At 46.0% G+C, this 27987-nt stretch overlaps 2 protein-coding genes and 2 long non-coding RNA genes across 11 annotated transcripts in view; 2 read left to right on the top strand and 2 right to left on the bottom strand.

The window, feature by feature from the left end:
* Positions 1-27: 27 nt before the first annotated feature.
* Positions 28-23852, top strand: LOC145534795 (putative 2-ketogluconate reductase). Of its 4 annotated transcripts, XM_081563094.1 has the most exons (8): positions 10239-10327; positions 10466-10574; positions 11069-11171; positions 14141-14525; positions 15427-15598; positions 17030-17208; positions 18567-18663; positions 23640-23852. In XM_081563094.1, the coding sequence occupies exons 4-8, from the start codon at positions 14144-14146 to the stop codon at positions 23794-23796; spliced, it is 987 nt and encodes a 328-aa protein (XP_081419220.1). In that variant the 5' UTR covers positions 10239-10327; positions 10466-10574; positions 11069-11171; positions 14141-14143; the 3' UTR covers positions 23797-23852. The 4 variants fall into 4 exon arrangements, with proteins under 4 accessions (XP_081419222.1, XP_081419220.1, XP_081419221.1 ...); XM_081563095.1 differs by lacking the exon at positions 10466-10574; XM_081563096.1 differs by lacking the exons at positions 10239-10327; positions 10466-10574; positions 11069-11171 and adding an exon at positions 28-107.
* Positions 10647-19324, bottom strand: LOC145534804 (uncharacterized). Its single transcript, XR_014075002.1, has 4 exons — positions 14163-19324; positions 13976-14056; positions 12397-12602; positions 10647-11104 (listed from the first exon to the last, which is right to left on the bottom strand). It is a non-coding gene; the product is annotated as an uncharacterized LOC145534804 (long non-coding RNA).
* On the bottom strand, positions 20272-24638 carry LOC145534803 (uncharacterized). Its single transcript, XR_014075001.1, has 2 exons — positions 24091-24638; positions 20272-21134 (listed from the first exon to the last, which is right to left on the bottom strand). It is a non-coding gene; the product is annotated as an uncharacterized LOC145534803 (long non-coding RNA).
* The window catches only part of RBFA (ribosome binding factor A), an 18607-nt gene continuing 14259 nt past the window's right edge, over positions 23640-27987 (top strand). For 4 of the 5 annotated variants that reach the window (XM_081563100.1, XM_081563099.1, XM_081563098.1 and 1 more), the window contains exon 1: positions 26087-26239. In XM_081563100.1, coding sequence (XP_081419226.1) covers positions 26115-26239 — 125 coding nt within the window. In that variant the 5' untranslated portion in view covers positions 26087-26114. Of the gene's footprint in view, positions 23802-26086; positions 26240-27987 lie in introns of those variants that run through there. The other variant, XM_081563101.1, reaches the window with a different exon arrangement.

The raw sequence follows: 27987 nt of genomic DNA, 5'->3' as shown, positions 1-27987 counted from the left end.
GCCGGGCAGGGGCGTGGACTCCTCTCTGAGGGACTCGGAGCTGAAGGTGGGGTCAGTGTCATGAGCGTCTTGGAGGTGGCGGCTGCTTCAGACCTACTGCGTCTCCAGTGAGTCGGCGTCCGAGCTTGCGACCGAGACCCAGGAGTGAACGGAGAGGATAACCTCTCTGAGGAAGAGCTCCTTGCCCTTCACTCCCACACTGCTGCTGCTGCTAAGTTGCTTCAGTCGTGTCCGACTCTGTGCGACCCCATAGACGGCAGCCCACCAGGCTCCGCCGTCCCTGGGATTCTCCAGGCAAGAATACTGGAGTGGGTTGCCATTTCCTTCTCCAGTGCGTAAAAGTGAAAAGTGAAAGTGAAGTCGCTTAGTCGTGTCCGACGACTCTTAGCGACCCCATGGACTGCAGCCTACCAGGCTCCTCCGTCCATGGGATTTTCCAGGCAAGAGTACTGGAGTGGGGTGCCATTGCCCCCTAATTAATCATTTTGGAGGCCCTGCCTTCCAGACGCAAGCACAGTTGCTTTACTTGTGAAAAGCGGTTCATTAACAGAAGAGTACTGGTAAGATGCAAATGCCCCCAAATAACTTATTGAAATTAGTATTTCTAAACATTTTTTGTTGTCGTAAAATTTAAATAATATAAAAGTTACCATTTTAGCTATATAGTTCAGTGGCATTTAGTATGTTCACATCATTGTGCAACATTACCACTCCAGATACCAAGAGAACATTTCATGCAAAGATGGGTTCGATAAAGGACAGAAATGGCATGGACCTAACAGAAGCAGAAGATATTAAGAAGAGGTGGCAAGAATACACAGAAGAACTGTACAAAAAAGATCTTCATGACCCAGATAATCACGATGGTGTGATCACTCACCTAGAGCCAGACATCCTGGAATGTGAAGTCAAGTGGGCCTTAGAAAGCATCACTACGAACAAAGCTAGTGGAGGTGATGGAATTCCAGTTGAGCTATTTCAAATCCTGAAAGATGATGCTGTGAAAGTGCTGCACTCAATATGCCAGCAAATCTGGAAAACTCAGCAGTGGCCACAGGACTGGAAAAGGTCAGTTTTCATTCCAATCCCAAAGAAAGGCAATGCCAAAGAATGCTCAAACTACCGCACAATTGCACTCATCTCACATGCTAGTAAAGTAATGTTCAAAATTCTCCAAGCCAGGCTTCAGCAATACCTGAACCGTGAACTTCCAGATGTTCAAGCTGGTTTTAGAAAAGGCAGAGAGGAACCAGAGATCAAATTACCAACATCTGCTGGATCATCGAAAAAGCAAGAGAGTTCCAGAAAAACATCTATTTCTGCTTTCTTGACTATGCCAAAGCCTTTGACTGTGTGGATCACAATAAACTGTGGAAAATTCTGAAAGAGATGGGAATACCAGACCATCTGACCTGTCTCTTGAGAAACCTGTATGCAGGTCAGGAAGCAACAGTTAGAACTGGACATGGAACAACAGACTGGTTCCAAATAGGAAAAGGAGTACGTCAAGGCTGTATATTGTCACCCTGCTTATTTAACTTGTATGCAGAGTACATCATGAGAAACGCTGGGCTGGAAGAAGCACAAGCTGGAATCAAGATTGCCAGGAGAAATATCAATAACCTCAGATATGCAGATAACACCACCCTTATGGCAGAAAGCAAAGAAGAACTAAAGAGCCTCTTGATGAAAGTGAAAGAGGAGAGTGAAAAATTTGGCTTAAAGCTCAACATTCAGAAAACTAAGATCATGGCATCTGGTCCCATCACTTCATGGCAAATAGATGGGGAAACAGTGTCAGACTTTATTTTTTTGGGCTCCAAAATCACTGCTGATGGTGATTGCAGCCATGAAATTAAAAGACGCTTACTCCTTGGAAGGAAGGTTATGGCCAACCTAAATAACATATTTAAAAGGAGAGACATTACTTTGCCAACAAAAGTCCGTCTAGTCAAGGCTATGGTTTTTCCAGTGGTCATGTATGGATGTGAGAGTTGGACTATAAAGACAGCTGAGCACTGAAGAATTGGTGCTTTTGAACTGTGGTGTTGGAGAAGACTCTTGAGAGTCCCTTGGACTGCAAGAAGATCCAACCAGTCCATCCTAAAGGAGATCAGTCCTGGGTGTTCATTGGAAGGACTGATGTTGAAGCTGAAACTCCAATACTTTGGCCACCTCATGCAACGAGTTGACTCACTGGAAAAGACCCTAATGCTGGGAAGGATTGGGGGCAGGAGGAGAAGGGGACAACAGAGGATGAGATGGTTGGATGGCATCACCGACTTGATGGACATGGGTTTGGATAAACTCTGTGAGTTGGTGATGGACAGGGAGGCCTGGCGTGCTGCGATTCATGGGGTCGCAAAGAGTCGGACACGACCGAGCAACTGAACTGAACTGAACCACTCCAGATACTTATTTTGTTAAAAAGCTTTGTTGAGATATTATTCACATACCATTTGTGGCTCAGCTGGTAAAGAATCCACCTGCAATGCGGAAGCCCTGGGTTGGGAAGATCCCCTGGAGAAGGGAAAGGCTACCCACTCCAGTATTGTGGCCGAGAGAATTCCATGGACTATACATGGGTCGCAAAGAGTTGGACATGGATGAGCGACTTTCACTATGTTGTACTACTACCATCAAGTGATGCGCCCACTTAAGATGGTTTTTCACAGAGTTATGGAACTCTGCAATCCAATTATGGGCGGGCATGGCGGTCCACTCCAGTATTCTTGCCTGGAGGATCCCCACGGACAGAGGAGCCTGGTGGCTTGCAGTTATGGGGTCTCAAAGAGTTGAACACTTCTGAGAGACTAAGCAGAGCACACACAGCAGTTAGTCCCACATCCTTTCCATCCCTTTGGCTTTTGGCAACTTTTAACTATCCTAGGGCCTTCCAGGTGGTGCTAGTGGTAAAGAACCCGCCTACCAATGCAGAAGACAAAAGAGAGTTGGGTTCCATCCCTGGGTAGGGAATATCCCCTGTAGGAGGGCATGGCAACCCACTCCAGTATTGTTGCCTGGAGAATCTCATGGACAGAGGAGCCTGGCAGGCTGCAGTCCATAGGGTTGCACAGAGTCAGACATGACTGAAGCAACTTAGCATGCATGCAGGCAACCTACCCTAGATGTTTTGTGTAAACGGAAACATAAATATGTAGTCTTTCATAGTGGCTCAGTTGGTAAAGAATTTGCTGTGCAGGAAACGGGGATTTGATCCCTGAGTCAGGAAGATCCCCTGAAGAAGGACACTACATCCCACTCCAGTATTGTTGCCTGGAGAATCCCATGGACAGAGGAGCCTGGCGGACTTAGGGGTCTGTGGGGTCACAAGAATCAGGCGTGATTTAGCGACTAAACCACCACCAACTACTAACCTATCCTAGACATTTAGTGTAAATGGAAACATAAATATGTAGTCTTTTGACTTCTTTCACTTAGCATAATGTTCTCAAGGTTCACCCACATTGTATAAACATAATAGCAGGCATCATGACCCTTGAACAACACGGATTTGAACTTACACATGTACTATGTGTACTACATGATCTGCAGTTGGGTAAATCTGGGGAACTAGGGATATAAGGGGCCAACTCTATAGTTATGCAAGGATTTTTGACTTCACAGAGGGTCATCATTGAAGGATCAACTGTACTTAGTTCCTTTTTGTTGTTGACTAATATTCTATTGTTTAGATACACTGCATTTTACCTATCCATCAATTAATTGACATTAGAGTTGTTTACACTTTTTTGGCTATTATGAGTAATGCTGCTATGAACACTCGTGTACAAGTTTTTGTATGGATTTAAGTCTTCATTTTTCTTGGTTATATACAGGTGGGGTAGCTGAATCATATTATAATTACATATAATGTTTTGAGAAATTGACAACTGTTTTCAGATGCGGCTATACCATTTTACATTTCCAATGGCAACATGATGGTATTGGATTTCTCCATGTCTTTGTCTACTCTTGTTATTTGTGTGTTTTTGTTGTTGTTTTTTTGGAATGATATCCTGCTAGTTGTGAGGTTTTATTACATCACAACTTTTCCTACTGGTTAGTGATATAGAGCATCTTTTAATATACTTGTTGGCCATTTGGAAAAATGTCTGTTTATCTCCTTTGGTCACTAAAAATGGATTAGTTGTCTTTTTATTATTGAGTTACAGGAGTTCTTTATACATTCTGGATAGAAATCCTTCATCAGATATATGATATGAAAATATTACCTACCATGTTGTGGATTGAATTTTCACTTTTTATTGGTATTGTTTGCAGCATAAAACTTGTAAATTTTGAAGAAGTCCAGTGTATCTTTTTTCCATTCTGTTGCTTTTGCTTTGAGTGTCATATCTAAGAAACCATTGCCTAACTCAAGATCAGGAATATTTACTCCTCTTTCTCCAAAAGTTTTACAGTTTTAACTCTTCCTTATAGGTTTGTGATCATTTTGAATAAGTTTTTGTGTATGGTGTTAGGTATGTATCCAAATCCATTCTTTTGATGTTTTTGTTTTGTTTTTGCCATTCCATGTGGCTTGTGGGATCTTAGTTCACCAACCAGGGATTGACAACTCCGTTCTTTTGTTTGAGGATATCCAGGTGTCACAGAACCATCTATTGGAAAGATTTTTTTTTCACCATCAAGTTGCCTTGACACTCTTGTTGAAAATCAATTGACTTTAAATATAAGGATTTATTTCTGTAGTCTCAAGTCTATTCCAATGATGTGTATGTCTAGCCTTATGTCATACCACACTGTCTTGATTGGCATAGCTTTGTAATAAGCTGTGAAATCAGGAAGTGTTGTCCTTCTATTCTGTTTCTTGTTAAGACTGGCTTGGCCATTCTCGGTCCCTTGCATTTCCATATAATCTTTAGGATTAGTTTGTCAATTTCTGCAAAAAAAAAAACCCCACACACACCCCTGGGATTTTCATAGGAATTTTGTTGAATGTGTACACCAATTTAGGGAATATTGCCATCTTAACAGTACTAAGTCTTCCAATCCATGAATATGGGATATCTTTCCATTTATTTAGGCCTTCTTTAATTTCTATGATTTTAATAGTTACCACTATTCATGTCTTGCACTCCTTATTAATTTTATTCCTAAATATTTTATTCCTTTTGATGCTATTTAAATGGAATTGTTATTTTAAATATTTTCAGGTTATTCATAATCAATGTATAGAAATAGATTTTTTCATGTGGTTTTACTTGTTATTCCAGTTTTATTGAGCTGTAACTGACATACAGCACTGTATAAGTTTAAAGTGTACAGCATAGTGATTTGACTTGTGTACATCATGAAATGATTATCACAGTAAGGTTAGTGAGCATCCATTATCTTATATGGATAAAAAAGAAAAGAAAGAAAAAATATTTTTCCCTGATGAGACCTCTTAGTATTTACACTCTTAACAACCTTCATATATAATTTATAGCTGTGTTTATTATATTAATCATGTTGTACATCTGTAGTACTTTTTTATCTTTTTTAATATAATTTTATTTATTTATTTGGCTGTGCTGGATCTTTGTTGCTGCATAGGCTTTTCTTTAGTTGTGGCAAGCAGGGGCTACTCTAGCTGTGGTATGTGGGTTTCGCCTTGCAACAGCTTCTCCTGTTGCAGAACACAGGCTCTAGAGCATTTGAGCTTCAGTAGTCACAGCTCCAGGACTCCAGAACACAGGCTCAGTGGTTCGGGATGCAGTGGATGTGGCTCCAGGACTCCAGAACACAAGCTCAGTAGTTGTGGCACATGGGCTTAGTTGTCCCAGGCATGATGGATCTTCCTGGACCAGGGAACGAACTTGTGTCTCTGGCATAGGCAAGTGGATTCTTTACCACTGAGCCATCAGGGAATTGATGCTTTTGACCTGTGGTGTTGGAGGAGACTCCTGAGAGTCCCTTGGACTGCAAGGAGATCCAACCAGTCCATCCTAAAGGAAATCAGTCCTGAGTATTCATTGGAAGGACTGACTGATGCTGAAGCTGAAACTCCAATCCTTTGACCATCTGATGTGAAGAACTGACTCGTTGGAAAAGACCCTAATGCTGGGAAAGATTGAAGGCTAGAGGAGAAGGGGATGATAGAGGATGAGAAGGTTGCAAGGCATTACTGACTCAATGGACATGAGTTTGAGCAAGCTCTGGGAGTGGTGATGGACAGGGAGGCCTGGTGTGCTGCAGTCCTTGGGGTTGCAAAGAGTCGGACATGACTGAGCAGCTGAACTGAAACCAACCTAGCATTCCTAGGATAAATCCTATTTAAGTACTAGTACTAGTATTAGTCTCTCAGTCATGTCTGACTTTTTGCAACCCCGCCAGGCTCCTCTGTCTATAGGATTATTTAACCTATACGCTGAGCACATCTTGAGAAATGCCTGGGCTGGATGAGTTACAAGCTGGAATCAAGATAGGCAGGAGAAACATCAACAACCTCAGATATGCAGATGATACCACTCTAATGGCAGAAAGCAAAGAGGAACTAAAGAGCTTCTTGGTGAGGGTGAAGGAGGAGAGTGAAAGAGCCGGCTTAAGACTGAAAAAACTAAACTAAAAAAAGCTAAACTAAGCTAGACTAAAAAAGCTGGCTTAGTTAAAAAAACTAAGATCATGACATCTGGCCCCATTACTGCATGGCAAATAGAGGGGGAAAAGGTGAAAGTAGTGACAGATTTCCTCTTCTTGGCCTTCAAAATCACTGTGGATGGTGACTGCAGCCATAAAATCAGAAGACAATTGTTTTTTGGCAGGAAATAGATGACAAAGCTCGACAGTGTGTTGAAGAGCAGAGACATTACTCTGCTGGCAAAGGTCCATATAGTCAAGGCTATGGTCTTCCCATGGTTACATACAGTTGTGAGACCTGGACTGTAAAGAAAGCAGAACACCAAAGAATTGGTGCCTTTGAACTATGGTGCTTGAGAAGATTCCTGAAAGTCCCTTGGACAGCATGGAGATCAAACCAGGCAATCTTAAGGGAGATAAACCCTGAATATTCACTGGAAGGACTGATGCTGAAGCTGAAGCTCCAGTATTTTGGTCACCTCATGTGAACAGAAAACTCATTGGAAGAGTCCCTGATGCTGGGAAAGATTGAGGGCAGAAGAAGAGGGCGTCAGAGAATGAGATTGCTGGACAGCATCACCAATGCAGCAAACATCAACTTGGACAAACTTTGGGAGATGGTGAGGGACAGGGAGGCCTGGCATCTGCAGTCCATGGGGTCATGAAGAGTTGGACATGACTGGTTGACTGAACAACAACAACTCAGTCGTGTCCAACTCTTTGCAACCCATGTACTGGCTCCTTTGTCCATGGGATTTCCCAGGCAAGAATACTGGAGTGGGTTGCCATTTCCTTCTCCAGGGGATCTTCCCAACCCAGAGATTGAACCCAGGTCTCCTGCATTGCAGGCAGATTCTTTACCTTCTGAGCCACCAGGGAAGCTAAAACCTATTTGATCTCAGTAGTTTTTCAAAATATGTTGCTGAATTTGGTTTGCTAGTATTGAAGGTTTTGTCTCTATAACTCACAAAGGATATTGGTCTGTAGTTTTCTTGCAAAATCTTTGTCTCATTTTGGTTTGGGGCCTCATGGAATGAGTTGAAAAGTCATTAGTCCAGCCAAGAAAAATCGATTGTTTGACCAAAGCTCTCCATTTCTCCTTTCATTTCCTCTAAAAGTATGTGATCATTACTGCTACTGCTAAGTCGCTTCAGTCATGTCCGACTCTGTGCGACCCTATAGACGGCAGCCCACCAGGCTCCGCCGTCCCTAGGATTCTCCAGGCAAGAATACTGGAGTGGGTTGCCATTTCCTTCTCCAGTGCATGAAAGGGAAAAGTGAAAGTGAAGTCGCTCAGTCGTGTCCGACCTTTAGCGAACCCATGGACTGCAGCCTACCAGGCTCCTCTGTCCATAGGATTTTCCAGGCAAGAGTACTGGAGTGGGGTGCCATTTCCTTCTCCGATCTGATCATTAAGATGGGAATAAATAGGCCAAATCATCTCTGAGTGAATCAGACGTCTTGAATTACATTTTATCTTTAGAAACTGAATTCTTCATTTTAAAAAAGACTAAACATAAGCATTAAAAACGCAGTCTGGAATTCCCAAGTAAGGACAAGACAGATGTTTAGTGGGAGAAGATGTTCCTATGTCTCCTAATTCAGAAAGGATACACATGGCCAAACAGAGCCCTCATTCCTGTGGAGCAACTGGCTTGAGTTGAAAAGAAGGCAATTTGACAGAACTAATTGTTACTAATAAAAAATTATTGAAGAGCCTTACTACTCTTCTAGAAGGATTTGCATTTTTAAAAGAAGAAATGTTTTAAATCAAATGTAAGACAATGTTAAAGTGAGACTTTCTCTCAAATTTCTGCAGAGGCCCCAAATTGAAGATAAATGTACACTAAACTAGTAACTGAAGAATAACAGCTAAGGTAGGAAACTTCTTAGAACTGTCTGGAACTGAAAGAGGAGAGTAAAGTTTTAGTAGAGTAGAGTGGAGTGGAGACTGAAAGAGGACGTAGTGTTTTACTATTCTATCTCAAGGTCATAAAAAGGCTCTTGAGAAAGCATTGCCTTGAAAAATGGGTTTATTCAGGAATAGCAAAAACTGTGATTTAAAACAGGCAATCAATGGCAAATGAAAGACAAGTCCAGAGAACAAAGGAGAGGAAGCCCTTTTATAGAGGAGAAGGGAGAGATGAAGGTGAAAAAGGAGAGTGAAGAAGCTGGCTTAATACTCCAAACATTCAAAAAACTAAGATCATGGCATTCGGTCCTGTCACTTCATGGCAAGTAGATGGGGAAACAATGGAAACTATGACAGACTTTATTTCCTTGAGCTCCAAAATCACTGTGGACAGTGACTGCAGCCATGAAATGAAGACACTTGCTCCTTGGAAGAAAAGCTATGACAAACCTAGGCAGTGTTATTAAAAAGCAGAGACATTACTTTGCTGACAAAGGTCCCTGTAGTCAAAGATATGGTTTTTCCAGTAGTCATGTACGGATGTGAGAGTTAAGACCATAAAGAAGGCTGAGTGCTGAAGAATTGATGCTTTTGAACTGTGGTGTAGGAGAAGACTCTTGAGAGTCCCTTGGCTTGTAAGGAGATAAAATCCTAAAGGAAATCAATTCTAAAGGAAATCTGTCCTGAATATTCATTGGAAGGACTGATGCTGAAGCTCCTATACTTTGACCACCTGACGGGAAGAGCAGACTCATTGGAAAAGACCCTTTTGCTGGGAAAGATTGAAGGCTGGAGGAGAAGGGAAGGACAGAGGTCAAGATGGTTGGATGGCATCACCGACTCAATGGACATGAGTTTGAGCAAACCCTGGGAGATGGTGAAGGACCATGCAGCCTGACATGCTGCAGTCCATGGGGTCGCAGAGTCAGACACGACTGAGCGACTGAACAACAAAGCGGGAGCTGGGCATGGCTTCTTGTAATAGAGTCCATTGGCGGGAACCTGGAGTTGGAAGTGTAGCGGCTTCCCATTGGCTGGGTTGCTTCCAGACTGGGAGGAAGGTTTCCTTCCTTGTAGGTAGTGAGGTTGCGCCCTTCTTCCTGCTGGGTCTCCAGTCAAGGGAGAGTGATGCCCAGAACTATCCCTTCTGGCCTCCCAACTCTATCTTGAGTGAGGTTTCCGGGTGTTGATTTTCACAGTTCGCACGCTGAGACCGGCCTGCAACCTTCTGCACTGCACAGGCCCCACTAGACTCTGCTCCTGCAAGAGGCTCCACCAAAGCCGTCCCTCTAGGCGCCATTTGCCCTTCAGGCGGCTTCTCCTTGCGCCCAGCGTTCTTGGCCTCGGGACGTAATGCTGGAAGTGCGGGCGCGGCCTAGTTGGATGGGGCGGGGCTCACAGAAGAGGCCCAAGCTGGATGTGGGCTTTGGGGCGAGGCTCGGGCGGGGCGGAGCGGGGCGGGGCGAGGCGGGGCGAGGCTGAGTTGGCTCGGGCGGGGCGGGGCGGGGCGGGGCTGGGTTGGCTCCGGCGGGGCGGGGCGAGGCTGGGTTGGCTCCGGCGGGGCGGGGCGAGGCTGGGTTGGCTCCGGCGGGGCGGGGCGGGGCGGGGCTGGGTTGGCTCCGGCGGGGCGGGGCGGGGCGGGGCTGGGTTGGCTCCGGCGGGGCGGGGCGGGGCGGGGCTGGGTTGGCTCCGGCGGGGCGGGGCGAGGCTGGGTTGGCTCCGGCGGGGCGGGGCGGGGCACCGCGCTCTTTGACCTGAGCTTTCCCTGTCCAGGTCTTGCCTTGGAGGTTGGGTTGGCTGGAGAGTCCCTTAAATCTGGAATCTTGTTAAAAGGTAAATGTACCCCTAGAATGTTGCGATGTGTGTGGGGGGAGACTAGATAGAGCTCTGCCGCGTAGACAAGACTGACCTTGGACTTCACCTGGGGCAGGTGGGCAGCATTAGCATCCTAACACCCTTCTGGGCCCCCAGGGCACAATCCTGAAGAATTTAATAAGGAAACTCCATTGTTATTTATACCTCCCTTGTTCCAGAGAAGACTTAAAGTGGTTTCAGAGATTCTCAAGGTCATTTTGGACAGGTATGTACTTTTTTTCTAAACTCTAGGCAGTGGCAGATTAAGCTTTAAATGAATAAGATTCAGGTACTCCCATACGATTTTACAGTTTATTCCCTACATTAGTTAAGTTTTAATATTTTAATCTTGCCTTTCTTTTCTCTGATATTTAGCAAGCCCTGACAAACCATTTCTTAGGAGGGAAGCAACCGTTTTTGCTGACACATTGTGACAGTGTTGGTTTTAAGTTACATTCAATTTGTTGACAACCTGGTGACTGGAGAAACCTCACAAAAAGGGTGTAAACAGTGCAGTTTTCATTAAATCCGAAATGGCAAACACACCCTCAAGGATATGCCTTTTGGTATATCTTAATCTTCAGGTCCCTTTATCTAGTCATGCATGAATAGATCATTTGCAGCAAATCCAGAATATCAGCATACGGATGATTAAAACAAGCAGAGGGGCTAAACATGGCATCAACTACTCTTCCTTACAGAGATCTTTTTTTTCCCCAGTCTTTTTCGGAGCCTCTCTGGAGCAGGATCAGGGATCTGTAGAGGACAGAGAAAAACAATTGTGATTTTATCCCCATGGAGAGGGCAGAGAGCGGCTCCATAGGTGAGATTGTTGTAGCCACGCGTTCCGGGAAACAAACTCACTCAGAAGGGCAATGCAGATAGTGGAGTGCAGTTTATTAACACCGGCGGGCCCAAGGCAGAGTCTCCTCTTAACCAAGGACTCCAACCAGTTTTTGTGAAAACCTTATATACCCTAAGTGTGCTTGCTCAAACCCACCTCCCCAAATTCCTTGAAACTACTGTGGACAAGGTAAAAGAGAGGTATGATCAAAGTTAACCCGTGATTCATGTGTCATAAGCCTAGAAAGTTAAACAGTGGACATTTATCAATAGGCCTGTGGTCATATCCCTATAAACATAATGGAATTTACGACTTTGTTCTGTTACAGAGATACTTTTTCAGGCAACGGAGAGTCCAAGTCCAAGTCCTGAGGCTCTTTTATCCGGGTGGTCTGGTTTTCCATTGGTATGCCATTTCTATAGACGCTGGGCACAAAGTTCAGAGTCCATTGGGAGAGTGACCATGAGTGTAGCCTAATGTTCACAGCCTGGCCTAAGATGGAGCCCAGCTCTGTCTGTTTCCTCCTTCAAGATGAGGATAGACTTTGAAAGGGACTAGAGAGAGGATCAGAGGACAGAGTGGCAGGGAGAGAAGATACAAGTCAGTGGGCACCAGTTTGAAGCAAGTCTTGGCATGTTGGGGATGTGGGGATGATGGGAGGGTATTGGACTTGTCTCTCAAATACTGCGAGGAAGCTTCGTGAGGAAATAGGGTTTTAAGACAATTTTAAAAAATTTTACTGTGCTATATGAATTCAGTCTCTCTCTTTGGTGTAAGTTTGTTTCTAGACACTTAGGTAGATGCCTAAATTGTTCTTCAGATTTGAACATTAATAACCCCCGTTCACTGAAGGCTTGCCCCTGGTCCTCCAGGCTCTGAATGCTCTCTTTCATTATCTGGGCCACGATGCAAGGCTGTGTGTTCTCCTCACTCTGCGTTGGAGGAGAGCAAGTTTCAGGGAGAATCACAGTTAGGCAGAGTGGCCTGAACCAGCGCCTGTGGTCCTGCTTTTTTGTCCTCCTTCCTGCCCTCACCCCATCTTTGTTTCTTTCTCTCTGTTCCCAAAACTAAAAGTATTTTGTTGGTTGCAGTTGGTTTTTATTTTCATTTTTGCTTTTAAGTTAGAAAGATCTCTCTTACTCCCCTCCCCCTTGCCTGTCCCCACCCTCGCCCCTTCTGTGAACTGAAGTCTCGCTCTCCTTACTTGTGTCACCTGGTGCTCCCTGCCCCATCCTGCTCTGGGCTCAGAGTCCAGCTGGGCAGCCATGGTCACTGGTCAGGGATCTACATGCCTCCCTCTGCACCTCCCTCATGAGTGCCGTGCACATGTCGGTCTTACTTTTCCTTGAAAGAAGAGGTTGGAAGTTCATTCTACTTTATTTTTCTTTCTGGGTCTCAATTTTAAAGAGGCTTTAAAAGAAGAAAATCCTGAGTTTAGACCCTTGGGTCTGTGGAAGGCAATTTCAACAAAGTTAATACAAAGTCTTTTATTTTTTAATTGAGCAATCATTTTGCAAGGAGAAAATAACTAATTTTAAATCTGTGTTAGCAGTTCAAATTAAACGGTGCAAGGAGCATGCACATAGCAGTTAGAAAATATACATGTCTGAACTATCACTCTCTTAACTAAAAACAAAGCTGTAAAATTTTTTATTTTTCCAAATTTCACCCATAGGTTTATCTTTTGACTTGGACAAAATGTGGGTGCCTAATAATACACCTTCTTAGTGGTGAGTTCCTTTGTTGTCAGAATGTCCTAACCAACCATCATGTCAATACTGGGCATCCAAGGACGCCTGCTAGAGGCAAGTCCACTTACCTCTGTCTGTGCAGAAACTAGGGGAGGAGAATGAGATGTGATCTCAGGGTACGGCTGTAAAACACACCTGTTGATATCATGTCAGTTTCACCAAGAACCCAGGAAGCCTGAAGACCTTTGGTCGGCCGTTGGAGCCAAAGTTGTCTCTTTCAACACTGACCACCCCTCTGAGCACCAGGCTCAGCAGCAGGTAGGACCTGTGCCTTCTAGGAAAGCAGTTAATGAGGATCCCACCTCCTGTCTCATGCTCCTTGGCTAGACTCCTGGCTGTGAGTGGAGATGTTTAGGGGCTGGTGCTGGTAAAAGGAGTTACGGAGCAAGGAACAGAGCCCAGGGACGGGGTAAGCTCCCGAATCTGCCCAACACTCCCACCCTCTGCTATGGCCATCTCTCCCGACTTTGACTCTCATCTCCTCTTAACTTTTGGAGAGGCCACGAGTCACGTGGATGGTCTTGGATCTTCACCATGTACACCTACTGACAGTAATGGCATGATGGATGTGTGTCATTGCTCCATAACCAACTTGAAGCAGGCAGGAATTGAGCCTGCTCTCTGTAACACTAAAGTCTTATCCTGAATGAAGCTCTTTTAATCTTTTACTCAAAGTCCAAGAAGTAACACAAGTTTTTTTTTAGCCAGTTATGCTCTGAACTTTGAACACATTTTAAACATTTTTAGCCAAGTGTGTGACCCGAAGATAAAATGCACTCATTAGCCTCAACTCTTGAAAGCAGCTGGTTTTCTTTTTGGAAGAAAGCTATAAAATGTTTAAAAAGAAAATCTTATTTTAAATTAGGAACAAGGAACATAAAATATTATTTAATTCGTTTGACAGACAATAACAAATATCTTTTACTTTCACGGTAAAAAGATCAGTTAGTTACTGCAACTGCTATGGCCAAAGGGCAGAAATAAAGACCCACGTCCAATAGGAGGAACGTGGGCCTGATGGGGTGTTGGTACCTTCAGAGTCCCGGTCTGTTGTGGTTCAGATTTTACAGGAATTCATCCAGGAAATAATTCCAGTCTTATAGTTCAGAAAATCTAAAGAGTGGTAGAAGAGCATACAGGTTATTCTCTTGAAAACTCTCTTCTTTGACAGCAGAAATTGCATCTGTCTTTCTGCAGGCCATGGGCGATCAGGACCTACCTGGAGTTCTGGTGTCTGATCTTGAAGGACCACATGGTATATGTGAAGATCACATTGAAGACCTGAAGAGACACTTTAGTCTCATTACCATGCAAGACTTTTTGGAAAATAAAGCACAGCTGGGTCCCAAGATCCAAGCTGTGTACATCTGGGGTGGAAGGCCAGCCGTCAGCCAGGAGCTCCTGCACAGCCTGCCCTCCTTGAAGATCGTGGCCAGCGCAGGGGCAGGGCTGGACCACTTGGACCTGGGGCTCCTGGCCAGCTTTGGTGTGAAGGTGGCCAACACACCACATGCTGTCTCCAGCCCCACGGCAGACCTGGGGATGGCCTTGCTGCTTGCCGCAGCTCGGAGAGTTGTGGAAGGTAAACAGCCAGGAGATGTTGGTTTTCCAGATTAGTTGATGGGTGTTTAATGTCACACCTGATAAAGCCCTTGTCTCTTCACACCGCATCCAGGACTTTGTGGCCCTGGGGTGGGAGCCAGTCTTGGTTGCTACAGCCTAGTCAGGGCCAGGCTCAGCACCTGCACACATGCAGCCCGCATGGTCTAAGCGCTATCTTTTCTTCCACCACATTCTACTCACTGTGCCACAGGGGTACCTGTACATGTGAGGTAATTTCAGCACCACTGTGGAAACGCCCTGGGGTGATCCATTGGCCTGTCAGCCTGCTACCCTGGGGTGAAGGCCCACACATGAGTAGGTGAGACCCCACCTCTCCACACACTGGACATCACTGGGAGTGTCCTAGGAAGGACAGTGCAGCCGTTCAGCACTTGACCGTCATCCTGGTGGAGCTCTGGGGTGAAAGGGCTTGAAGAGAGGAGGCAAGAACCAGGCTGGTTCTCTTCTGATTTCTGGTTCACATGTGCACACTCACACACATTTATGCACTTGCATATGCACATAAGCCATATATAAACACATATGCAGTCACATACACATACATGTAGTCACAATGTGTGTGTACGGACACACACACCAGAACCAACAAATTTTAACCACAAATCCTCCCTTAATGTGAAAGAAGTTGCTTGTTTAAACCATCATGCTAGGAGGTTTTGGTTTGTGATGAAGAAACTGCTGTCAGATTCATCTTTCTTCCTGCAGAAACATTTTGCTGTTGGATACATATGCCTGAGCGCCCAGGGTCCACCTCGGGCTTCCTTCAACCTCATCTCTCAGTCAGGAGGTCCCGTGAGGGTTGTGGGGATTCTGTGTGTGGTGCTGTCCACATTGCCCACTCTGCACCTTGTTTATTTTAGGTCATCAGTTGGCTGTTTCACCACATACAGAGAAGTTTCCTACAAACTATATGGGTCAACACGTGACAGGGGCCACTCTGGGAATTATTGGCATGGGCAGCATTGGCTATAAGATTGCTCAAAGGGCCAGAGCATTTGAAATGAAGATTCTCTATCACAATAGGAAACGCAGGTAAAATTCAGAAAATGGACTTGAAATTAACTGAGCAGAACTTATATCATCACTGCCTTCAGTATGGCTTTGATATATTATTTCTCCACTTTTTATTTGATTCCCTTATTCTGTCTCCAAAAAGCAGGGTTGATGATCAAAGAATGGATTGTAGCATTTTTATGATTCCCTAAAAATGTGGCAGGTAAGCTTCTCTTCATGGAATAAATTTCACCAGAGAAAAGAGATTTTGGCTCACCTACAGTTATGTGCTTTTTTAATTTGTAAACTGATTCTTTCTGACCATGGGAGATGCTGCCCACACTTTAATACACATAACACAAGGGCACAGGGCTTCCTCCAGCAGTGTTTGGTCTGAAACCGTCTTCCTTGTACTCCACGAGCAGCATTTGGCCCAGCGCCCAGTCTTTTGATTTTGTCTCAGACCTGCCTGTTTGCTCTCACTTCATTGATGCCTCCTGCCTACGCCCTGGCTTCTCTCACCCACATTCCACATCCCCCAGGGGGCTGCGCTCTCTGTTTTTGAACGTCAGCCCGTGTGCAGATCAGCGGGAGGAGGGTACTATTCAGAGCCTTTCAGTGGCTTCTGCTCCCTGGAATAGCTTTCCACTCACAGAGGCAGGGTGAGCTGGGAGACCTTCCATCAGGACCACCCTCTCCAGTTGACGTGGGCACACTGGACGGTGGTGAGGCGTCAGTAGCTCTCATGGCTCCCAGTGTGGTGAGGGCTGACGCAGAGGCCAGGGCTCTTCGGGGACAGGCATGTGATACGAGCAGGGCCTTCATAGTGGCTGGGCGTGCTGGCGGTTCCTTTCCTCCAGGCGGCCCCCTGGCCAAGATATGTAGGAAGAATCCATACAGTTTTGTATTGCATATTTGTAGGGCAGGAGTGGCTACCAAGGACGCTGAGAGCTCCTGGAGCTTGGCATTTCTGTTGAGGAATCAGCTGCCTGGGGTGGGCAGAGCAGGAGCTAGGATTGAACCCAAAACGGAGCGCACAAGCTGCCTGCACCAGAACCTTGGGTCGTTGCTCTCTGTTGAACACATGGCACTCCCTACCCTCTTGTTTTTTTTTCTGGAGTTTCTGACGTATTTGCCCATATCCAGCAGTGTCTCATGTCACTGAAAGCATGTCTGACACTATCGGCTGTACCAGCCTCTGAGGGCTCAGAGGTGAGTGAGAGGAAGCTCCTGTCCACAAGAGGCTTGCAGTCTGGTGTGAAATGCCACAGACACAGGGCTCAGAGCACCCAGAGGCACAGGTTTCTATGGGTAAGCCCTGACCTCAGCGTCCAGCTGCCTCTGAACCCACATGGGGTCTGGCCCCATGGGGGACATACTGAGTCTGCAGCCCTCTCAGAAACTCCTTCCTGGGGCAAACAGATGAATTTCTAAGCAGAGAACATGGTCTTCTCCTTGTTCCCTTCATAGAAAATTGGAGGAGGAGGAAGCTGTTGGGGCCATTTACTGTGAGAGGCTGGATGACCTGCTTCAGCAGTCAGACTTTGTGATGTTGGCTGTGAGCCTGATGCCACAGACCCAGAGCCTGATCGGGAAGCGGGAGCTGAGGTTAATGAAGCCCACTGCCATCCTCGTCAACATCGGCAGAGGTACCCGCTCCAGTTGTATGTGGGCTGGAGGACTGTGCAGGAGGACCCCCAGCCCTGGCCACTCTCTCAGCATTTCCAGTCAACCTTTTCCCTGAATGGTCTGAAAAATCCACTAGACTTGTGGGTGGTGCGTTAAAGGGATTATACTTTATATTTAGAAATATTTCTGATTTTTATCTTCACATCATTTTGAGCCTCAAATTAGTAACATAAAGAATGAGAACCCTGAACCTCGGTGGGAGTTTCATATCCCAGTGTGGGCATCTCCTTGGGTAGGGCCATCGCAATTTGACTTTCCAGGTGTTAATCAAGCAAAAGTCATGGGGATGAATTTTCTGAGCCTCACTCCGTTTGGTTACTTGACATTTGCATAGAACTTTGTGTGTCTGTGTACAGGAAGCCATAGGTCCTGTGTTGTAACTAAGTTCTCTGGAGCATTTGTAAAGGAAAAAACAGGGTCCTCAATGCTGGGCACATGAGCACGTGTGAGGATCGGTGCTGGCATCACACCTGCCAGTGACTTGCCTTTGGGGTTGGGGACCAGAGGATGTGTGAGACCTGGCACTACCAGCAGCTACCTGGATCTCATCCGTAAAACCCAGATAACAGTGCTTGCTGTGAGATCCCACAGGGCCAAGCTAGTGTACTTGAAGGTCTCAAAAATTCATACCCTGTTGACAAGCAGGAAGGACCAGTGCATTATGTGCTTTTGGTGATGTCAGAGGTTGGAGACAAAGATTCTAGAAAATCAAACACCCTAGGAAGGGCTTGGAGCTAGATGTCTCCTCCAGCAGCATGGGCAGGCTGGGTGCTGTGTCTTGACCGTGGGGCAGCTCAGCCCACTAGTGGGAAGGGGACTTCTCTGCTTGAGGGAAAGGGCCTCCTTCTCAGCTGCTGTTCAAGCAGCCCCTGCTATTTCATGTTTGAAATGCAGTTATGGGTCATGTTTGTGGCTGCTTGGTTTTTTAGCATGTATATAAAACTTTTATCCAGGGGCTGTTTCCTGGAATCCTCCGGTGGTTGGGAGGTGGTGTGGTGAAGTGGCAGGGCCCAGGCTCAGGGCCAGACAGACCTGGGCTCAGATCTGGGTGGATGTGTTAGAAGTATGTGACTTCAGCTGAGTATGTCACCTGTAAAATGAGTACCGTCTTCTGCTGGGTAAGCAGAATCAGTGAGACAGTGTCTGTGAAGGGCTTAGTGTACCGCCTGGCACATGGTAGGCTCTCTCTGAGAACAGATTGGCAGAATGAAGTTCATATGCTTTTTGTCAAACCTCTGACAAGATCAAGATGTGTTTCAGTGTGACCAGAGAGCACTGCCTAACTTGGGCCTACAGAGGAGGGGTCTTGTCCACCCAGGTCTGCTAGTTGATCAAGATGCCCTGGTGGAAGCCCTTCAGACCGGGCTCATTAAGGCGGCAGCGCTGGATGTGACATACCCAGAGCCCCTGCCCAGGTAAGGAAGCTGGATAGTATCTACAGTTCTCTCCCTCCAGGTGGAAGAGGCCTCAGACAGCTGTTGCTTTTGGCTTCTGCAGCCATGTTGAGCTGCACATTGCAATCACGTGGGGTCTTGGCCTTGGAGCATGCCCCTGGTGACCTGTCCATTTCTGCAGTGGGTCAGGCCTCTGCTTCAGCACCTCCACAGACGGGGCACTCAGGGCACTGGGGCCCCAGACCCCATGGATGGAGAACGCACAGAATAGTCTTTCTCAGGTTGAGCCAAACAGTCCTCCCTTTACCCATTGACCCTGGTTTGCCCCCTGGAGCATCAGAGGCTAACTTTGATTATTCTCTTTACAAACCTTCAGACAACCACCACATTTCACCACAGTCTTTTTTTTGAGGCTGCTGCTGCTAAGTCACTTCAGTCGTGTCCGCCTCTGTGCGACCCCATAGACAGCAGCCCACCAGGCTCCCTCGTCCCTGGGATTCTCCAGGCAAGAACACTGGAGTGCGTTGCCGTTTCCTTCTCCAGTGCATGAAAGGGAAAAGTGAAAGTGAAGTCGCTCAGTTGTCCGACTCTTAGCGATCCCATGGACTGCAGCCTGCCAGGCTCCTCTGTCCATGGGATTCTCCAGGCAAGAACACCGGAGTGGGTTGCCATTTCCTTCTCCAATGCATGAGTGAAAAGTGAAAATGAAGTTGCTCAGTCGTGTCTGACGACTCTTAGTAACCCCATGGACTGCAGCGTACCGGGCTCCTCCGTCCACAGGATTTTCCAGGCAAGAGTACTGGAGTGGGGTGCCATTGCCTTCTCCATTTTTTGAGGCTAAATATCTTCATATTCTTCACTTGTAACCTAAATGATGTCATTTCCAGACACTTTGTCCTTATTGCTTTCCAGTCCTTTGAAGATACGCTGCTGGGGACTGCATAGTATTCAGGTTGCGGCCTGACCCCTGCGGAGGAGTTACCCAGAGGTTGTGTGAGCAGCGTGTTTCCTCACAGCCTCACTGCGCCTTAACTCATTAAGTTTTTTAGTCAGCTAAAGTTGAAATTGTTATTCTCTCAAGTTTTTTTTTTAAGTATATGTGTGGAATTTAACATTTATTTCCATTTAATTTCATTTGCTTGTATGTTTTGACCATGTGATTCAGCCTAGTGGGACTGGCGTCTTGATTCTCTTACTTATTTTGAATCTTGATGCTGTCATTTGTTAAACCAGCTATTCCTAACTTTGATTTCCATCCAGTAAGCAAATTACTGTCAGATGAATGTTTTGACCAAATTTGATATCTAATTTATCAAGATTTAGAAATTAGACATTTCTGAGAAAAACAATGATTTATTGAGAACAGTTTCTCAAAATGTGGTCTGGAGACCATTTTAAGGGGTCTATGAACTCAAAACTATGTTTCTTTTTAAAGGTCTAATTGGCTTCATTTAATAATTCATGAATCAGACAGCATCCTATCTAGAAGGAGACAGAAGTTTCCACATCAGACCTGTTTTCCTGATGCATAAGCAGTTGTTCATTTCCACTCATGTTTTCTCACAAGAGCACAGCAGGGTTTCCCGGAGACCTCAGAATGTGTGATGACATCATCACTCAGACAGTTAATGAAGTGTATTACATTGTTTTCAGTTTTAATTTCTAATACAATAAATGTTGATAGACATAATCCTCATAAACACATGTTCTCTGGGGTTCTCAATTTTTAAGAGTGTAAAGGGCAAGTAAGCAAGCCACTCAGTTCAGTCACTCAGTCATGTCCGACTCTTTGCAACCCCCATGAACTGCAGCACGCCAAGCTTCCCTGTCCACCACCAGCTCCTCGAGCTTATTGAAACATCGAATTGGTGATGCCATCCAACCACCTCATCCTCTGTCATCCCATCCTCCTCCTGCCTTCAGTCTTTCCCAGCATCAGGGTCTTTTCCAATGAGTCAGTTCTTTACATCAGTGGCCAAAGTATTGGAGTTTCAGCTTCATCATCAGTCCTTCCAATGATTATTCAGGACTGTTTTCCTTTAGGATTGACTGGTTTGATCTCCTTGCAGTCCAAAGGACTCTTAAGAGTCTTCTCCAACACCATATTTCAAAAGCATCAATTCTTTGGCACTTAGCTTTCTTTATGGTCCAGCTCTCACATCCATACACAACTACTGGAAACACCATAGCTTTGACTAGACGGACCTTTGTTGGCAAAGTAATGTCTCTGCTTTTTAATATGCTGTCTAGGTTAGTCATAGCTTTTCTTCCAAGGAGTAAGCGTCTTTTAATTTCATGGCTGCAGTCACCATCTGCAGTGGTTTTGGAGCCCAAGAAAATAAAGTCTGACACTGTTTCCATTGTTTCCCCACCTGTTTGCCATGAAGTGATGGGACTGGATGTCATGAGCTTAGTTTTTTGGATGTTAAGCCAACTTTTTCACTCTCCTCTTTCATTTTCATCAAGAGGCTCTTTAGAAGAGAGCCACTGATCTAGAATAAAAAAAGAATTTCAATATAAATAAAGAAGCATGAATATTTTAGACAGTTGCCAACTTACTAAAAACTGAGAAGTCATGTGATCACCCCTGTTGACTAACCTGCTAAAAGAGCTTTTTCTCACAAGTCACAGGGCAAATACCAGTGTTATATCTGAAAGCTTAATTTATCCTAACAGGTGATGTACTCCCAGTGTCCCACATGAAATCATTTTTGTTAAAGCTCTTTTGCCAAGATACTTATCAGATATGTTTGAGTTTTCATCTTTGTTTTTCAGGGAGACATTTTGATTCTGCTCACTGTGGAAAAAAAAAGTAGGAAATCTGGGGTTATTTAGTCATACTACATAAGTATTCTTTACTTTACAAAAGGATTTACTACAAATTATTTTAAAAAGTTTCATTTGCCAGTACTGCCAGGGGTCCCCAAGACTACCTTCAGTTTTAATGATTGGCTGGAATGACCTGCAGAACGCAGAAAAGCTTTTATACTCGCAGTTTATTACAGTGAAAAGACATAAGTTTAAAAGCAGCAAAGGCAGAAACCTTCTCAAATGGAGTCCAGGAGACCCAAGCTTGTCCTCCCAGCAGAGTTGGGTGCACAGTGCCTACACCTCCAGCAGTGATGCGTGATAGCACGCATTAGGTACTTCCACCCAGGAAGCTCACCAAGCCTTGTGTCTGGGCTCAGTCATGTGGGCGTGGAGCACCCACTTGTCCGACACTGACTTCTTAGACCCCAGCCCCTACAGGGGTCAAACTGACACAGACTGGCCAAGAGCTCTAGGCAAACAACAGGCGTTCACCACAAATTAAACCACTAGCAACAACTCTCTGGCTTTGTCCAAGACCCCAAGGATCAGACACCCTTACCAGGCAGTATATCTGAAGGGCTCATAGGTTATCTCCCATAGGCCAGTCAGAGGCCAGCCTTGTCTTTGGAATGTGCAGGATTCAAGAACTCCCAACCTGCCTGCTGAGTTAATTCTTTATTACACAGGCCACCCCTGTGGCCCTTCAGTTCAGTTCAGTCGCTCAGTTATGGATGTGTGGGGTCTCTGCGACCCCATGGACTACAAGACCCTTGGCCTAGGCTGTTTCACAGCAAAATGATATTTATTGGAGTATCTACATTTATTACAGTATTTATATGACAGGTTCAGCAATAGTATTGCTCTTAGACTATGCCTAACATTTGAAGGAGTCACTGTGGGGCAGGGATAAGATTTAAAGAAACAACTTACCCATTGTATTTTTGTATTTTTTTGATTACTTGTTGCCCTCAACCTCTTCATCTACCACTATTTGTATGTTATGATGAACTCATGTAGCACTATTTAGTATATAAAGTTAGGTGATATTTAGCGAAATCCAGTAATTCCTCAGGCCAGTCATGTCCCATTGATCATCAGTGTCACTATTATCATCTGACTTACTTTCATGAGGTAGTTAAATCTTGCCAACAGTGCCAGTGTTACAGCATATTGCTATATATTCATGGTACAATGCAGTTTAATTACATAAGTCAATAACAATTGCAGAGGTATTTGCTATGCCTTCTTAACACAAATGTCTCTTGCCTATACATTCAGATATTCTTATGGGCAGGTGTTGGGCTCCACGTCAGTTGGGACAAAGCGTCGCCCTGTCTCACACCCTCGTACCGAGACTGTTTGCCATTGTGTGCTGTTATATAGTAGGGCCCACCTGCTTCATAGGGGGAAGACAAGTGTTTTTCAGAATAGTCCTATCCCTGCTAACTGTACCACACGATACGTCTTACTTCAGCCAGTCTTGGAGGTGAGGGTGGTTGCACTGCATTGGCGTAAATTACAGGTGCCTGTAGAGAACTTCCATAGGTTTGGGGTCCTTAAGATTCCCAAGTGTGTGCCCCTTGAGACTCAGTAGCTATTGTATGTGGGGGGGATCACTGCCACGTGGCTACTTTGGCCTCTGTCTGTATTAAACAGGCTCTGTTGGGCCAGGTGACAGCACTTTTCCAATCCTGAGTTCTAATATTATCCATCATTATGCTTGAGTCTGCCTGACCCACTTCACTAAAACCTTATCTTTCCAGGCTGTCTCCCATTTTTTGCCTTCTTACTGGAAGAGAGCTCGCTCTAACCTGCTAATCCTAGTTAAGAAATCTTTTCCCTCTGAATGCCATTCCCATTAAAGGTGCATTCATCTTGTCCCATCATGCCTGAATCAGCACCCTAAGGCCCTTTCTTATCTTGCGGGTCACTGTCATTTAACCCATCACGCATGTTCTGCAATTGTGAACTAATGGCCTGGGTGCAGTTAGGATATGTTATTTTACATCCAGTAATGTTGGGTCACCCAAACCATGGTTAGATGAGCAGTGATCATCTAGAGGTATCATCTCAGTACACCATGAGGCCTCCCACAGCCTTCCCCATCTCAGACTGGGGATGTGAAACCAGAATATGAAGTCAAGAAACCAAATGACTCTGTTTTCCTCCATTAATCTGTATTTCAGAGATCATCCTTTATTGGAGTTGAAGAACGTCACTCTGACACCTCACATTGGAAGTGCAACTCATCAAGCAAGACGACAGATAATAGAAAATTTGGTTGAAAGCATCCTGGCTTCTCTCAGTGGTCTTCCTATTCCTAACGAAGTGCTGCTTAAATGATTTATGTGAGTTAAGAGTTCAGTGGGATGGAAACAGCAGAGTAAATGGGAAAGAAACACTTCTGTATACTTTATGTATGAGTCCATTATATAGATTGCATTAATATTACTTAGATGAAAAACTTAAGGACTAGTCATAATACTTATCACCTGTTGAAAGTTTGCTAAATGCTTTTCTCACATGCTCACCTCATCCTCAAGGCCACTGTAAGAGGGAACTATTGTTTCAATCATTCAAAAAAAGGATAATTGGGCACCTTCTATGTACTAAGTCCCCACTCAAGGGTTTACTTACTAGTAGAAGAGAAGACCAAACAGTGCCAGGAGGTCTGTGCTGAGCGGGAGCAAAGGAGCGGGGAGAGAGTGCCTAGTGCGGAATTACCCGGGGTGACCTTGAAGAGGTGTCTGAGATGAGGATGCCTCCTTTCTGCAGGAATTTGGAAGCTGTTTTTCCCCTCCACGTAAACTGACGAGCAGGTGTCACAGGAAATGAGCAAACGAATTAGTAGCATAGAGAGGAAGGAACTTGGTCCTTCCCAGTTGTGCCAGCAGCAGGAGCTCTGCTCCAGGACGCCGGCTTTTCATTTAAGCCATCTAGTGAGGACAGACCTTACTTCCCTGCTCTTCATTTGGTGTTCAGTAGCAAGGGAGTTGCAACGCCCCCGTCTCTGTTAGCTCCGTGCTTTTGCATAAAATGTATTCCTCGCTCTGCAGTCTCCGCCTCTGGGTGTTTTGCGCGCTTCCCCAGCAGCGAATCCTAGCTAACGTGGCACTCGATGGAAGAGCGGCGGGGTCGTAGCTCGCCGGCACCCAGCACATCCTGAAGTCCCGCCCCCGCTCCTCAGGTTACGTCGTGGCGCTCCGCTCAGCACCTCAATATCTGGCCCCACCCTCGGGCGCCCCGCCCAGCCCCGGCCCGGCCCGGCCCGGCCCACCCCGCTAACGACGTGTCCTCACACCCCTGCTCACGCGCAGGCTCGCCCCTCCCCGCACGTGCCTGCGCTCGGCCGCCTCAGGGCCCATCTACGCATCCCCAGATACCGCCGCACCCTTTCGCCCCGCCCACAGTTTCCCGGCGACTCCCAGCATGCCCGGCACTTGGCCCAGAACCGCATCACAGGGTCCCCTAACGCGTCTTCCCGCCCCACGTCGCCTCAAGGCCTTACGTCGCCCCACCCGAGTGGCGACGCTCCACGTCTCCTTGGCAACGTCGGCCGGCTACGCCCTCGTCTATATAGCCCCGCCCTATTGCAGCCATGAAGTTAAAAGACACTTACTCCTTGGAAGGAAGGTTATGGCCAACCTAGATGGCATATTTAAAAGCAGAGACATTACTTTGCCAACAAAAGTCCGTCTAGTCAAGGCTATGGTTTTTCCAGTGGTCATGTATGGATGTGAGAGTTGGACGATGAAGAAAGCTGAGCGCCGCAGAATTGAAGCTTTTGAACTGTGGTGTTGGAGAAGACTCTTGAGAGTCCCTTGGACTGCAAGGAGATCCAATCAATCCATCCTAAAGGAAATCAGTCCTGGGTGTTCATTGGAAGGACTGATGTTGAAGCTGAAACTCCAATACTTTGGCCACCTCATGCGAAGAGTTGACTCATTGAAAAAGACCCTAATGCTGGGAAGGATTGGGGGCAGGAGGAGAAGGGGACGACAGAGGATGAGATGGTTGGATGGCATCGCCGACTCGATGGACATGGGTTTGGGTAAACTCCGGGAGTTGGTGATGGACAGGGAGGCCTGGCGTGCTGCAGTTCATGGGGTCGCAAAGAGTCGGACACGACTGAGCGACTGAACTGAACTGATACATCGTCCCGTCTCGCTTCGCCCCGCCCCACGTCTCACCTTCAATTTCGCTTCACGACACGTCACAGTCAACGTTACCCCGCCCAGCGTCGCTCGCCTGCGTGTCTCCTTGGCAACGACGCCCCGCCGACTCCTCGTCAATATAGCCCCGCCTACACTTCGCTCCGCCCCGCGCGCTCCTCAGCCCGTCTCCTTGGCAACGGTACCCCCCCGACACCCACGCCCCGTCTACGTATCCTACCCTGCACACAGCCCCGCTCAGCGTTTCTCCGCTTTACATCTCCTTGGCAACGTCACCCTGCTCACGTCACGCAAACGTAGCCCCGCCCCACAGTCGCCCCGGCCCGCTTCCCTCCGCTCCACGTCCTTGGCAACGTAGCTTTGCCGCGTTTGTCTTCTTGCCCACGTCTCCCCGCAAAGGTCGCCCGGTCTGGCTTTGCCCCGCCCCACGTCTCCTCGTCACCGTCGCCCCTCCTAGCGTCGCCATTTGTCCGCAGTCGCTGAGCAAACATGTGGGCCGTTCTCAGGGGGCGACCATGGCTCCACTTGGGGCTCCTGAGCGGTGCCCGAGGTCTGCACAGCTCGCCTGTGTCCTGTGGCAAGAACCTGCTCAAGAAATTTGCTTCGAAAACCAAGTAATGTTGCCGAGTGGGGTGGAGGGCGTTGGGGCTGTGGCCCGGGTGGGGTCCTGCCAAGGGTCGGGCTCCGCCTGGGCGCTAGCTGGCGCCCGAGCGCGTAGCCAAGTCTGTGAGCGCAGTCTCCGCGTGTGAAAGCCCACCCGTCACGGCTGCCGTTTGCAGTTTTTCCACCCAGCCTTTTTTCTGTACTTTCATACAGTTGTGATGATTTTAAGTTTGCTGAAAGCAAAGTGAACTTTTAAAGCAAAATGATGTTTGTATTCCACCGTGGTCCGAGGTTCCAAATTGTCGGATTCAACCAACTTTGGATTGAAAATGTTTAGAAGTTCCACGAAGTTCTAAAAAACACAACCTGAGCTTGCCTTGCTGGCAGCTGTTTTGGTAGCATTTACATGGTATTAGGTATGATAAGTAACCTAGCGATGACTTGGTGTGTCCGGGAGGATGCGCAGAGTTGATGAGCAAACACAAGGCGTTGGGCATCCTCGAGTTTTGGTGTTTGTGGGGTCTTGGAACCAGTTCCTTACAGACACTGAGGGATGGTGATTCTTGTTATTAGAAGCATTTTTTCGGGAGAGCGGTTTCATCACAGGGAAATAAAAACACGTAAGAATTGCCTTTCCACATTAATGCTTTCTCTGTGAGGTTAATTTGAGGGAAAAAAAAATAATCAGGATAGGTTTTGTTGTGATAAGAGGTAAGTATAATAAATTATGTTAATTTCCATATCATTTTGAGTCTATTGTAGATGTGTGTAAGTGTATGTATGTATATGTATATGTTCTGTTTTAATACAGTTTTAAAAAGTTTTAGATTGGCAAAGATGAGTAGAGTTCCCATATGAGCACAATTTCCCCTGTATTAATCTCATATTGGTTACATATGGGTTACAATGGATGAACCAGCATTGATAACATTATTATTAACTAAACTCAGAGCTTTTGCACCTTTCCTTTGTTTTCCCCTGTCCTTTTTCTGTTCCAGTATCCTATCCAGGGACATCTTTTTAGGTTCCTTTTCACGGTGTCAGTTTCTCCAAACTGTTGGTGCTTGATGACCTCCACAGTTTGAGGAGCACTGGTTAGGTATTTGTAGAATGCCTCTCTGTTGGTACTGGTGTGCTGTTTTTCTCTTGATTACACTGGGGTTTTGGTTCGAGGGGAAGACGATACATGCAAAGTGACGTTTTTATCACATCGTGACATCATATGAACACATACATGATATCAACATGGTTTATCCCTGTTGACGTTGGTCTTGATCACTGACTGGGGTCCTTTGTGTCTGTGGAGTTTATCCACTGTAAAGTTACCTTTCCCGCTCTGATTCCATACTGTTGCCTTTGCTGGGAAGTCACTGTATGCCGCTCACACCTAAGAAGTAGTGTGAGTTAGGCTCATGAATTATTGAGACTTTTGATGTGTCTCTTTTTCTCCATTTGTTTAATTCCTATCAGTATGCACCCATGGGTTAGAACCCATTACTACTTAATTTTGCTCCAGTTGTTCCAACTTTGACCATTGGTAGCTCTTTCAGGTGGCTCCTGTGTTCCTTTGACATACCTCATTGTTAGGGGTTTTGAAGTAGTTTTTATTTATTTTATTTTATTTATTTATTTATTGGCTCTGCTGGGTCTTTGTTGCTGCCCACAGGCTTTCTCTAGTTGTGGGGAGAGGGGGCTACTCTCTAGCTGCAGTGAGCAACTTCTCATTGCAGGGCACAGGCTCTAGGACGTGTGGGTTCAG

Source organism: Giraffa tippelskirchi, chromosome 14, assembly GCF_054371585.1.
Source record: "Giraffa tippelskirchi isolate mGirTip1 chromosome 14, T2T-mGirTip1v1.2.pri, whole genome shotgun sequence".
NCBI classification, from domain to species: Eukaryota; Metazoa; Chordata; class Mammalia; order Artiodactyla; family Giraffidae; genus Giraffa; species Giraffa tippelskirchi.
This window is presented reverse-complemented; position numbering and strand designations above follow the sequence as displayed.

Bases quoted from the DNA above. Each gene is read 5' to 3' on its own strand.
- LOC145534795 (XM_081563096.1), top strand. From the start codon at position 14,144: ATGGGCGATCAGGACCTACCTGGAGTTCTGGTGTCTGATCTTGAAGGA. The intron at 14,526-15,426 runs GTAAACAGCCAG...TGTTTATTTTAG, and splicing joins AGCTCGGAGAGTTGTGGAAG to GTCATCAGTTGGCTGTTTCA. The intron at 15,599-17,029 runs GTAAAATTCAGA...TTCCCTTCATAG, and splicing joins TATCACAATAGGAAACGCAG to AAAATTGGAGGAGGAGGAAG.